The sequence below is a fragment of the Solanum verrucosum genome, unplaced genomic scaffold (genome assembly GCF_900185275.1).
Source record: "Solanum verrucosum unplaced genomic scaffold, falcon-dt-bn FXZP01000235.1, whole genome shotgun sequence".
Taxonomy (NCBI): Eukaryota; Viridiplantae; Streptophyta; class Magnoliopsida; order Solanales; family Solanaceae; genus Solanum; species Solanum verrucosum.
The window spans coordinates 100,675-114,481 of NW_026019948.1; the positions used below are offsets into that span (position 1 = coordinate 100,675).

General features: G+C 32.2%; 2 protein-coding genes across 2 annotated transcripts; one reads left to right on the forward strand and one right to left on the reverse strand.

Annotated features, from left to right (window-relative positions):
- The first annotated feature begins 7,378 nt into the window (after positions 1-7,378).
- On the forward strand, positions 7,379-12,006 carry LOC125813521 (26S proteasome non-ATPase regulatory subunit 14 homolog). The gene is made up of 6 exons (XM_049493011.1): positions 7,379-7,595; positions 7,827-8,004; positions 9,318-9,399; positions 10,738-10,914; positions 11,278-11,445; positions 11,648-12,006. Exons 1-6 carry the CDS (start codon positions 7,454-7,456, stop codon positions 11,837-11,839), a joined length of 939 nt encoding a protein of 312 aa, XP_049348968.1. The 5' UTR covers positions 7,379-7,453; the 3' UTR covers positions 11,840-12,006.
- Positions 12,007-12,522: 516 nt separating this feature from the next.
- On the reverse strand, positions 12,523-13,807 carry LOC125813511 (probable carboxylesterase 2). Its single transcript, XM_049493004.1, has 2 exons — positions 13,306-13,807; positions 12,523-12,991 (listed from the first exon to the last, which is right to left on the reverse strand). Exons 1-2 carry the CDS (start codon positions 13,799-13,801, stop codon positions 12,534-12,536), a joined length of 954 nt encoding a protein of 317 aa, XP_049348961.1. The 5' UTR covers positions 13,802-13,807; the 3' UTR covers positions 12,523-12,533.

The following is a 13,807-nucleotide window of genomic DNA, read 5'->3' on the forward strand; positions in this document are numbered from 1 at the left end:
GAATGTCATGGAATGTGTCTTACTGCTTAATATTCGACATTTTGGGGGTCACTAGTTGTGTCGGCTACTGTTTTGAGCTCTTAGATCGAATTTGTCGCTCTCCATTTTGATTCTTTACTATTCCGTCTTATTCGAGTCTATTTTAAAGGGTAAGTTTCTTTCTTTCTCTTTTTATTTTTTTACTTGCAATATGTTCTATTTCTTCTCGTTTTCTACTCTCAAGTGCGACACTTATGTCTCACTCTTTTGCATTTTGAGGTGTTGTGATCTGAAAATTTGTGTGTCATTTTATTTGTTGTCAACCAATATTGAGTCGTTTATTCTAGTTAATGTATTATTCGCTCGACATCGGTCTTCCCTGTTCCTCTTTCTAAAAAAAATAATAATAATAATATATATATATATATATATAAAATAAAATAAAAATATAAAAATAAAATAAAATAAATTAGACAATATCTTACCAATTTTTGCTCATCCGTCGTTATGGTCTTAACCTTGAAGCATGCTTAATATTTGAATTTAAGTTATTTCCAAGAATGGTGCTTGGATTGTTTTGTTTTCTCTCTCCTTAATCACTTTGGAGTTTGTTTTCTTATTGCTTAGAGGTAATATGCTCACCCTTTCTTTGGTTTGATAATTGAGGTTCAAATAGTCCACTGCTTGCAAGTTTGAATCGGTGCAGAGCTTGATTTTTCTTGTCTTATCCTCATGTTTTAGTCTTGTTAAAATTTAAATCTTTTTTTTTAGATTATTTGAAGCAGGAGTTTATTTGATTTTGACTATTGCATGCATATTATGTTTATTTTTTAATGCAAGGTTAATTTTAATGGTTTAGCAACCGTCGAAGGTTTGATGCTTAGTATGTCTAGATTTTTATTTTTTTTAGCATGTTGTCATGCTAGTCAAATTATCACAATCTCATTTATTTCATTTAGCTTACAATAATTTCTAGTAGGGAATATGTTGCCCCCCCCCGGGTGATTAGTCAAATGGGTTTCTTTTTTAGTCAAATATTGTGGCTTCTTTTTTCTTTAAACAATAGTGCATAAAGTATGGTTTGACAGTGATTCTTGACTTTCTTTGAATAATAGTGCATACAACATAGTTTATGGATGTCTTATTTGTTTACTGTACGATATCTTTCTAACTCTTTATACTCTTTGCTTGCATGTGAAATCTGCCCGAGTTCGCCATTAACTCACTCTGTTCCCTTACATTTCAAAAGAGTGTAAATTTCATATATGACATATATTATAGTATTATTTTTAGGCTATAACAATAGATTTAGACTTTCAAGCTATAGCATTAAAAATTTCAGGTTATAACAAATTCACAAATAAAAGAAATGTTTTTATTAATTCGAAAAAAGTTTAAAAAAAAGGGAATTATAGATAATAAAGTAAAAAACTGAAAGTGTGGCCTGTAATTTAATTTGAATTTATTGTAGATAATTAATGATTAACATAAAATAAGGGATTCAAACAAATTAACAATATTTTTTATCCTTAATTCACTCAAAATCAGTTAAGATAAATTAAAAAATCAGATCATATCATTCTTTTGTAGATAATTAATAAATAGCACGAATTAAGGGATTTAAACTAATTAAGATTATTTAGTATCCTTAATTCACTCAAATCAGTTAAAATCAAATAAAAATTTAGATTTTATCTTCTTCTTTTTTCAACGTTTCTCTCTTCAATTTGCAACAAAAAAAATTCAACGTTTCTCTCTTCAATTTTCAACAAAAAAAAATCCCACATTCGAGTAATTGAAGTCTTTTTCATCTTTGAAAATTCTTGATTTTGTTGTGATGGACAAGTACGTATCAGTTTTAATCAAACATGGTGAAAGATGGGATCCTTCGGGTTAGTATTTATTATTGTTTAATGTTTGTTTTAGAATGATAGCGAAATGAAACAAAAATGATCAAACTGTCGATTAATTGAAGGTGGAGTCATATTTTGTTAACTGTTGATATCATATTATGTTTACTGTTGTGAAATGTAAAAAAATTAGTGTTTTTTTTGTTTATTTTTTTATTTTGTATACGGTTATTGTTTTGTGAAATTATAAATTTAATGTGATTTTATGAATAAATTTGATAGAATAAATTAAATGAAATTTGTATGAAAGTGTGCTAATTATTCTGTAAAAATAATTTAATTATAATGTTGACGAATTTATGAAAAATTATTTTATTTGATAATGAATTTGATAGTATAAGTCGAATGAATTATGTATGAAAAGTGTGTTAAGAAATATGTAAAAAAATTTGGAATTCTTGACGAAGTGTATTACAAGTGTTTTAAATTGGTATTAAATGTGAAATTGTTGAGTTTATATTAGTTTTGTTATTTCTGTATAAAGTTGGGTGACAATAATTAATTATTTGGGACGAGAAATGTATATTGTTTGAATGAATAATCGTTTTGTATGAAATGTGTATTAAATGAGTATGAAAATGTATCAATTTGGTATGAATGATGATTGTTGTATGAAATGTGTATTAAGTGAATATTAAATGTGAAATAATTTGTTTTGTATGAAATTTGTTTTGTAATGTACTGTCTGAATGATATTTGTATGATAATAATGACGAGTGTGTATAATTTTTTTGTTATTATAATGATTTTTATGGATGAAATTTGTATTGTCTTTGAAATGAAAAGCTAATATTATTTAACATATTTCTAATTGATTTGTATAATGTTAGACTAATTGTTTTTTTTTTAATGAAACAGAGAATTATGTTGATTTTCAAATAAAATGAATTATATATGAAAGAGGGTTGCTGATGTGAAATTCAAAAGGTCCAAAGTTACTTGCAATAGATGTTGTTAAGTTGGCCACAACATGAAGCATGTTCAAATTATCCTATGCAAAACTAATGATTGTTTATTTGTTTAGACTATATATAATTTTTATTTTATTTTGTCGTTTAGATTAATGTTTTGTTTTGATATGAAACATAATTGATTTGAAGTGCATTATAAACTTAGTGTTTAATATGCCGTTCATTCTTTATACATTGTTCATTCATTAATCATACAGATTGCATACTGTTAAAAATAAAATTTATTTCAGCTTAATACATAAGATAGTGTACATATTATTGATAATTATAAAAGGTAATTATGGTATTCTGAGTATTTAATTTAATGTAAGTTTACATGAATATTAATTTAGTTTTCAACTGGTGTCCTAATATAAATAAATTTAAAACAAATTGCAGTTAGTGTTTCATTCCCACACTAACTTCAGTTAGTGTCATACACATATTAATAAAAATTTCATACAGTTTTATCCAAACAACATGTATAAAGATTGATAAATTCATATAATCACACAATTTATACCATTTGTATATCAATATTATATCACAATTCATACAATATCCAACAATAAAATATTAAACTCATAGGCATACACGTATTAATCAGATTTCATACATGTTTCATCCAAAAACATGTTTAGAATATAAAGTAAGCATAATGTGATTTTTTTTAGAAAAAATCAGTAGTTTGACAAATCATACCAATTTAATAATTTATACCATAAATACAGTTAATAGACAATCACACTATTGTTAAAACGCAATTCATACCATTTGTATACAATTATTATATAACAATTCATAAAATTTTCAAAATCAAAACATTTAAGCGTAATCATACACATATTAATCAGATTTCATACAGATTTCATCAAATAAATGTACAGTTTGGAAACACACTAATATTTTCAAAATGGTATCTTGAAATTGTAATAGGCCATCAATAATTCATATGTAAACGGTATCTGACTGAAAGAAAACATATGATATTATATATCAGCAAATACTTAAACACAAAAAAATTGTCCAAAAGTTAAAAAAAATAACGTTTTGTTGTTCTTCTTGTTGATGGTTTTGAAGATGCTCCAACTTCGACATTTTTTTTCTTTTTTTCTTTTTGATTTCAGTAACAAAATCAAAATCGGAATCAGAAGGGGTTCAACAATTTTCCCCTTCATCTTCTTCCCCTTTTGATTTGCAGGAGTGACCTTTTTTTTTCTTCATTTTTTCTCTCTTTGTCGCTCCTTCAACTTAGATGAACCATCTGTCGCTGGCTTTTGAATATTCGCCGAATTTTCAACAATTTCACCCAATCCGGGACTCTTTTGAGGCGTTTCAATGGGTTTCTTAAACATAATTTTATTGGGAAAAAAAATTTGGACGAAAGATTGAATGTTGGTGTATTTGGCTGGTGAGAAAAATGGGAGAGAAGAAGGTGAAAGTGTGGTAATAGCGTGTATAGTTGGATATGTGTGGGGGAAGAGTGGTGGGATTGCCTAATGAGAGGTTATGAGTATAACATTAAATAAAGAAGTGTAATCAATGTAAAATCCCTATAATTGTGTAAGAGATAATTATGGGGTATTCTTTATTTAAATAATTTAATAATAATATAAAATTGCAAAAAATTACTTATTTAATAAAGTAAAATTTAATTAATTTATAAATAATTAGTGATATGTTATAACCCGTAATTAAACTGTTATAAGCAAGAATTTTTTAAAAGTAGATTTAAAACCTGTAATATTGACTCTTAAATGTGTATATGAGGTGATTTTTCCTTCAAAAGAGCCATAAAGGCTCAAATTCCTTTATCGAGTCAACCGGCCTATAAAAGTCAACGAACAGGTCTCGAAGGTGGAAAAGCGTGAAAGCGGAAGAGAATTGAAAAGATTGGGCCAAAGACCCACTCATTATATAAAAGGATTGTATTTTGTTATTTTTGGCCTAAGCCCTTGTCGTTTCATCCCTTATTGTTTTGTTAGATTTTAGGACATGTGCAAGATTGGGCCTAAGGCCCAAAGAAAACTTTATTATTATATTTTCCTTGTTAGTCTAGGACATGTGCAAAGAACGGGCAAGAATTGGGCCGAAGGCCCAAAAATGAAAATAGGCCCAAGTACTGGCCCAGGTGGACAGATCCAGACTTGGGCCCAAAATCTCTTTCCCTATCTATTTAGCTGTTATTCGTGCTTATTTGTTAAAAATTAATATTAAGGTTTCGAAACTCCAAATCCCCAAAAGACACCCATTTTGAATTAATTAACTTAACTAAATTATTCATCTTTTACTTGACTAATAAATAAATAAATAAGTTTATAAAAAACATTTCACTTAGGTAATATCCCAATATTCCCTTTTCTTTCTTTAAAATGGTTTTAACTTTTAAAATCGTTCATTTTCTCAACTTGAATCAAGTCGACTTATTTTTAGCCAAATAATTAATTGTCGGATAACCGTGTGTTACCGGACATTTCGAGTGCTTTCAAACCCTTCCCGAAATGCTAATAAGAACCCCGAACCCCCTTTAAGTTTTCATTAGATTTCTGTTTTAATCTATTTAAAACAATAGCTTTTCTTGATTTTTTTCTTAAAAAATTAAGTGGCGACTCTTAAACCAGTCTAAAATATTATTTTTAAATAAAACAATATATATATATATATATATAAGAAATTTCTAAATAATAAATTTTTATAATAAATAAAAATAATAATAACTGACATCTCTAAAGTATAAGAAAGTTATTACTAATAGATTATATATCTTAAGTAATTAGTGATCATTTCTTATTTACAAATTTCAAAAAATAATGTTTCGAAAAAATATTCATTATTTGTTCTACTCCTTTCGTCTCATTTTATGTGGCACTTTTCAGATTTTGATATTCAAATAAGTTTATCTTTGACCGTAAGTTTTTCATAAATCTTTTAAACATTTTGAATTATCAATTATTGTGACTTATAGTACTTTTTACGTAGTTTACAAATATATAAATTTCATTTCAAAAAAATTGAAGATTCCGTATGCTAATTCCGGATCAAACTTAAACTGTTTGACTTTCGAAAAATAAAAAATATCACATAAATTAGGACAAAGGGAGTAATAAATTGCATGGATAAATATATTCAACAAAAATGTTTATTTACTCTATTAAATTTCACAAAAATAAATACTTAAAAACTTCTTATCTATAACTTCAATGTACTTTTTGAAAATTATATTTTAGTACAACTAGTTAAGAATATACCTATAGAGGGCATAAATGTAGAATTTCTATAAAACAATGGTATAAGTATCCGATTTTAAAATATAAGGGTGTATTCTTTTCTTTTTTTTTGGGTAACATTGTAAAATTACCATTGACAACCAAGAACAATACATGCTAAGAGCACCTCGTCCATCACCAATAGTGATGATCCTCAGGAGGCAGAAAAACAAAACAGATAACTAATTATAAAATTTTTGCCAAAAAATCCTACTCCTATAAGCACTTTTTGAACACTTGAAAAACTCTATCCAGTTTGATTAGCTTCATAACTTCACTTCTTTGTATCACAACACCTTTGTATAGTCTCCAGTTCCTCGCCCTCCATGTGTGATATATTAGTCCTCCCATAATAGCTGCCATTATTTCCTTCTTGAATTTCTTCCAATGCCTTGACATGATCATCTCCATAACCTGTTAATGTTAAGACCTCCATATTTCTTTGGTACACAAACTTTATCCCAAGCTATTAATGCTACCTTCTTCCTGTCTCTTGTAGTCCCCCAAAGATACTCCCTACATTTCTTATCAACCTCTTTGACAACTCTCTGAGGCAAGATCCCCAGAAACTATGAATCGACTGCTACAATTGTTAAAGAATGACAAAAGTCCCACATCGGTGGTTAATGAGATGAGTGGACTCCTTATAAGGCTTGGACAATCTTCCTCCCTTTGAGCTAGCTTTTGGAGATCAAAATTGTCCACGCACCAAATGCTAAGCACTGGGTGTGAGGTGGGGTGTTAAAGAATGACAAAAGTCCCACATTAGTGGTTAATGAGATGAGTGGACTCCTTATAAGGCTTGGACAATCCTCTTCCCTTTGAGCTAGCTTTTGGAGTATGAGTTAGGCTAAAACCTAATTTAACAACAAATGAGATGAGTGGACTCCTTATAAGGCTTGGACAATTCTCCTCCCTTTGAGCTAGCTTTTGGAGTGTGAGTTAGGCCTAAAACCTAATTTGAGCTAGCTTTTGGAGTGTGAGTTAGGCCTAAAACCTAATTTAACAACAATCACCTCTGCACAGGACAATTGCCTTGCATAAGTAGTGTTGATTCTCTCGGTAATCTTATCCATTAATGCTTGATAGTCCATCTTGCTCCACCTCTTTGAAGGTAAGGGCAACCCCAAGTATCTTATGGGAAATTATTATAGGGTGTATTCTTTATTGCGTCAAATTATAGGGTATTTAGTGTAGTTATACAAAGTATAGGGGTCTCAGTGCAATAACTATTTTACACTATTTAAATTCCCAACTTCTCCTCTCAGATCAAAGAAATTTACAGTCGCTCGTAGTAGTCTTGTTCTCAAAGAAATCCAAAAAGCAAAGCAAAACCCAATCGGAGAGCATGTCTGGAATGGAAAGATTGCAGCGAATGTTCGCCGGAGCTGGCGGCGCGTTGGGACACCCGCCACCGGACTCTCCAACTCTGGACTCTTCTGAGCAAGTCTACATCTCTTCTCTCGCCCTCCTAAAGATGCTTAAACACGGTAACTTAGGGTTTTTTCCCCAACAATCTTCGCTCTTTATACACTTGTTATCCGGATCTAGCTGCATATATATACTTATCCGTGTTATTGCTTTTAGATATACCTGTGTGAAGAAATTCTAAAATTGAGATGTAGCTTTATCGAGCCTGCGGAGTTTAAATTTTAGATTAGTTTCTCTCTGTGTGTTTAGGTGTTGTGTAATTAGGGTTTTTTTGTGATGTTAATGTGCAGGGAGGGCTGGAGTTCCTATGGAGGTGATGGGATTGATGTTAGGGGATTTCGTCGATGAGTATACAGTGCGTGTTGTGGATGTGTTTGCAATGCCTCAGAGTGGTACTGGTGTGAGTGTTGAAGCTGTTGATCATGTTTTTCAGACCAATATGCTTGACATGCTCAAGCAGACTGGGAGGTAATCACTGTTTGCTATTGGTATCATACAGGATTAGTTGTAGTTTAAAGGTTCTTCCTTTAGCTGGGTAATATTTTTTTTTCCCTATGGTTTATCATATGTTTATAGTTGCCTAACAAATTGACAAGTGAAACATGTTTTCCAGGTATATTAATTTGGGTAAATTTGGGGGTTTTGAGCATTTTCTTTGTGTTTCTTTCTCATGTCAATTGGTATGACACTGTAAAAGGGATGCTTGATTGCGAATTAGAGAACTGAGCCATTTTATGTGTTCTGTTCAACTTTTGATGAGGTTAAACTAGATATGGAAGGTTTCAATTTCTGGCTGCTGTTTGAACTATTTCCTTCATAAATGGGATTACGGGAATAAGATAGTGTTTGGCACCTAATTTGGAATGTTGTGACTTGTGAGATAGTATTCTTCTATGTTGCAACATTCTTATGATTTGAAAAGAAAACTTTGTTTGCATTTCATTATGTTTTACAATTTCAGAGTCACTGCATTTGTAGACTTTGGTTTAACCCCCAAGTGTTCGCGGAATAGTTATGGCTCTTATCTGTAAAAGTAGCTAAATATATACAAGACAAGATATTATGAAACTTCTAGCTGAATCTTTTCTGTTTACATTAAAGTGTGAGACTTATTTGTTTGTTTCAAGAATATCTTTTGATCTTCATTTTTGTCTGGATAGATAATTTGTTGAGGTCTCTGTCAACATAAGAACCAACTTTTATATGTGATCTTCAAGATAGAGTGGTAGCTTTATTTGTGAATTGTTCTCTTTAAGCTTTGTGGTAAAGATCCTGGTGTATTTGCTGAGAATGTAGTGGTCAGGCTGTTATCTTAATCAATTTTGGCTAGGAGATGATTATTTGGAAATTGGAATAAGTTTCCTTGAGCTTTTGTTAAAACTGAACTTCAAAGCTTTTATTAGAATCCACCTTCAAAACTGCTGGCGTCACAAAGTTGAGGGGATGTCCTATAAGAATTTAGGCATGACGAATTAGCAGGTAAGTGATAAGAAGATTAAGGTTAATCATGTACAATCTAGGAGTTGTCCGCGGAAATTAGAAGACCTGGTAAATGATGGGAAACTAATCAGTTTAGATGGCTTGCAACATGAGGTAGAAGATTAGGATATTTCATGAACCTATTCCTTGTTCTCATCTTCTAGTTGTGGAATACTGTTGATTTCTATCCGTTGGGTTGTCCTTTATGTTGTAATGTTGCCTGATCAACTTGTGTACTTATCTTCTTTGTGTTTTGACACCAAAGATGTGCCCTAAAATGCCACTTTGCTTTTATGTTACAGACCTGAGATGGTTGTTGGTTGGTATCACTCACATCCTGGATTTGGCTGCTGGCTTTCTGGTGTTGACATCAATACTCAGCAGGTTATTCTTGTCCTTTTCCATTTCGATGGTTAGCTGGTTCCTAATGACATTTGAAATGTTCTATGTGAATCATGAGCTACTGAGTAAGAATAGTTCACGATACTGTATGAGTCCTTTTGTAGTTAATCCAATCATCCCGAGTTAAATGATTTTCTCTGATTAATATGGAATTGAGAAAAAACTTTATAAAAATGATGGTATTAAGAAACACAAGATTGAATTTTCTGTAATATGAAATTTGACCAAGGTGGTGAAATGTGGCATGGTAATACCATGCAAAGCTGTACTATTTGTTATCCCACCTTTTTGAAATGGTGTAGATCAATAATTTTTCACAAGGAGAAGGGTTACGTTCCTGGAGCCTGTATAGAAGTATTGGAAAGTGCTTTATGAAGATCTTATGCGCTTTCATCATTTGAATTAAGTGCTGAATTGGAACAGTTTCTTTTAATTTTAAAATGCATTCTTCCTTATAGTTAGACACTTGTAGTTGTTTCGTACAATGACCAAATAAGTTAAGATCACAATACCATCCAGGTAAAGAGAGTTATAGATGGGGTAGTGCCTAGTGCTGTGTTTGGTAAAAAAAAAGGCAGAATAGAGAGATGAAGGGTGGGAGGGAGAGGTTGATTCCTTCTTCAGGGTTGAAAAGGAGAGAGAGTGTGTGTTAGAGGTGATTAGAAGATGTTGAAAGCTGCTCTTATCAGTTGTCTTCTGTCTCCACTCTCCACTTTGCTAGGGAGCTTTTTTTTTGCTTCTCACGAGAATGAGATCACATTGTTATTCTTACACACACACCATAAATAAATGAGACCACACTGGTATGGTTATCTTTTGCATTCTAGAGCTGTAATTTGTTGGGATCTCCATATGATAATCCTGCTCTCTATGATATAAATAGGAAGTCTGATTAGCAAGATACAAGTTGAACTTTCTTTATGATAGACAAAATCCTCTGGACAGACCATGATAGCATTCTGTCTCGACTAGCATTGGAGAATCATAGAAATGGACTGAAACAAAAATCTATTTGCAGCAAAAATTAGAAAGATAAGAAAATAAAAACTTGTGGCAAAAGAGATGTCTCCCATCTCTTCCTCCCTTATAGATAACAGATAAAGAAGGGGATAGTGAGAAGTAGAGTGAATAGTTTATACAGCTTTGCACTCTTGAGTAGTCGAGTGTTCAATTGGATTTTGGTAAAAGCAGATGAGCACATGAACCTATCAGAATGTTGATTTGGTGTGTTTGGCATGGTCTTCATGTGAAGTATGCCAGTTATTTGACATGGTCTTCATGTGAAGTAAGCCAATAACTAATGAATGTTCTATTGTGCAGAGTTTTGAAGCACTGAATCAACGAGCAGTGGCTGTGGTGGTGGATCCTATTCAGAGTGTTAAAGGGAAGGTGGTAATTGATGCCTTTCGCTTGATCAATCCCCAAACTATGATGCTTGGCCAAGAGCCACGACAGACAACATCAAATCTGGGACATCTGAACAAACCATCTATTCAAGTAAGTGACATTATTGATCTTTATATTGTCTTTGACAGATGTTACTCCCTCTCCTCCCCACCCCCACATATCCAGTCTCAGTGTATGAGCAAACCTCCTATTTTACTTCCTGATATTCAGCCGTTCGTTGGTGGTGATACTTCTAAATGGAACATCTACACGACTTCCACAAGTTATTTAGTAAAATAAAGTTCCACTAGTTTTAGAAAGTCTACTTAGTTCATATTTTCCAATTTAAACCTGGTTTCCAATAACCAATCTTCAACTTCTTTTATATGTCCAAATGTGTTTTGCGCAAACTTCGTTGATGGAGTACTTTCAGTTTCAATTTCTATTTCGGGTTCTAACAGATGCATCTTGCAGGCATTGATCCATGGTTTGAACAGACACTACTACTCAATAGCCATAAACTACAGAAAGAATGAACTTGAAGAGAAGATGCTACTGAATCTTCACAAGAAGAAATGGACAGATGGACTTGCTCTCCAGCGTTTTGATGCTCATTCCAAAACCAATGAGCAGACGGTTCAGGTAATCTATGTGTTTGCATGGTATTTAAATACAACAGCATTGTTACATCAAGTGCCAACTTCTTTTGATGATTATAAGTACACAGAATATGCTTGCTGATATGTTTTTCATCTCTGCCTCTCCCTGCGAGAAAAGAGAGCATAAAACTAGGAATAATGTCCTTGACATGCCGCGTGACGTTTTCAAATATTCTCTTGTGCAGGAGATGTTAAACCTTGCTGTCAAGTATAATAAAGCAGTGCAGCAGGAGGATGAGTTGTCCCCAGAAAAGCTAGCTATTGCAAATGTAGGAAGGCAGGATGCAAAGAAGCATCTTGAAGAACATGTCTCAAATTTGATGTCTTCAAACATTGTCCAGACATTGGGAACCATGCTCGACACTGTTGTCTTCTGAAGTTCATTTCTCCCAACTCTGGAAAAGTTGTGTTTTTAGTAGTGAAATAGGAACAATTCTTTCTGCTGTTTTTTTTCCTAAGAAAATGAGACCTAGTACTTTGTTTCTCTGTGATAGCAGCTGTTATACAATATGGTTATGCTATCTTAAGATGACTTCGGACATAATAGTGTTTTATCTTATTTACTGAACCATTTACCTAATTCAGTGCCTCTCAATTTCAAGAGTATTTAAGGGTGGACGTGGGAAGGAGGTACATGTCACTCCGTTGGGTATTTGTTATCTTTCACTAGCACAGATCTTAAAATGTTCACCAAGGTCTTTAGTCACAAATTTCTGAATATTACAAAAGATTTATAGTATCTTATTTGAATTACTCAAATTACCTATAAACAAATATACAAATCAAAGAGAATCCTCCACATTTGGACTTTTCTACCTTTATGTATGTATAGGTAATAGGCCTACCAGAAAGAACAAATAATTTTATCTATATATATTCCTTTTGAATTAACAAACTTAAAAATCACAGAGTATAATCTACGCGCAAGATGAAAGCGATGGAATTTATTTATTATTGCTGTATATACAAATTTGTCATGAAAACAACAGCCTAAAGCAACATCCACATCAACTTATTAAGACCTGAACTCTTGATCACATGACAGTAACCTTATCGACTACACCAAGACAGTCACTTTTCATTAATAAAAGTAGCCCAAGATTTGACCAAATCAAGTGCTTTTTCACTATTAGGATTAAATATGTGAAAAACATGATCTTCCCCTTTAGTTTCAAAGATTTCAACTTTTCCTTTCCACTGACTCTTCATCAAAGATTCATAGTACAATATTCCTCTGTCTCTCAGTATATCCAATTCTGCTACACAAACAAGAACTCTTTCACAAGCCAATTCTTCAAGATTTGGTGCTTCATCAACAAAAGGATTGATTAAAGGGTCATTATTCCCTTTATTTGATGGACAAACAAATTCCCACCATTTATCTACCATTGATTTTCTCACTGAATCTTTAATCTCTATCCCAATTGGCTCTTCTCCCCAAAAATATGGACTAATCATAAGCATCCCAGTAAGCTTCATCCCTAAACCTTCATCTGCTCTTATTGCCATGAAGTGTGAAATATTAGCACCTGCACAAAGTTTTATTTCACGTATGGTCAATGAACTACAATACCCATTGTGACGATAAACAAACCTATTTTTTGTACCATAAAAAGATGACTTAACTTTAATATTAAATTTATCTCTACGAGCTAGGTAGGAATAAGATTTGTATATACGTGCACCATCCTTCTCAGACCTCGCTATTATTGTTGTTATAATAGATAAAATTCAGAGATGTACATGAAATTAACATCTCTTGACCAAAATAACCTTTCTTAGATCTCTTATGTGTAAAAATAACGATTATAAGTGGCCTATACAAAACCATATAAACTCTTACCTGCACTGTCCCCTGCCAAGAAAACAGTATCAAAGTCAACAAACTCATTCAACCAAACTTCATTCCCCTGTTTTGATTTATGTTGAGCCACCCATTGAAGAACAAACCAAGAATCATCATAAGCTGTTGGAAGAGGATGTTCTGGAGCTAATCTATAATCCACTGAGACAAGAACAACATTAGCACAAGACACAAACACATTAAGAGAATCATGGTACTTAGGATCACCAATAGAGGATATACAAAATGCTCCACCATGAAAATAAACTACTAAAGGAAGTTTTTTAGATTTTGTTGCTGAATTAGGTCGATAAATTCTGGCAGAAATGCCTGATTTTGGATCTATCAAAACATCTTTGGATGTAACATTAGTTTGAGAGTCATAGGTTGCTGGTGTGAATTCAGTGCCTACAAGTCTTTTGATTGTTCCATTTTTGTACACTTGTACATATGGAAAAACATCATGCACAATTTCAAGATTGTTGGATGTGTCCATTTTTTT

Coding starts and splice junctions, on each gene's coding strand:
- LOC125813521 (XM_049493011.1), top strand. CDS start 7,454: ATGTCTGGAATGGAAAGATTGCAGCGAATGTTCGCCGGAGCTGGCGGC. Junction 7,596..7,826: donor CCTAAAGATGCTTAAACACG/GTAACTTAGGGT, acceptor GTTAATGTGCAG/GGAGGGCTGGAGTTCCTATG. Junction 10,915..11,277: donor TGAACAAACCATCTATTCAA/GTAAGTGACATT, acceptor TGCATCTTGCAG/GCATTGATCCATGGTTTGAA.
- LOC125813511 (XM_049493004.1), bottom strand. CDS start 13,801: ATGGACACATCCAACAATCTTGAAATTGTGCATGATGTTTTTCCATAT. Junction 12,992..13,305: donor CTTGGCAGGGGACAGTGCAG/GTAAGAGTTTAT, acceptor AACTTTGTGCAG/GTGCTAATATTTCACACTTC.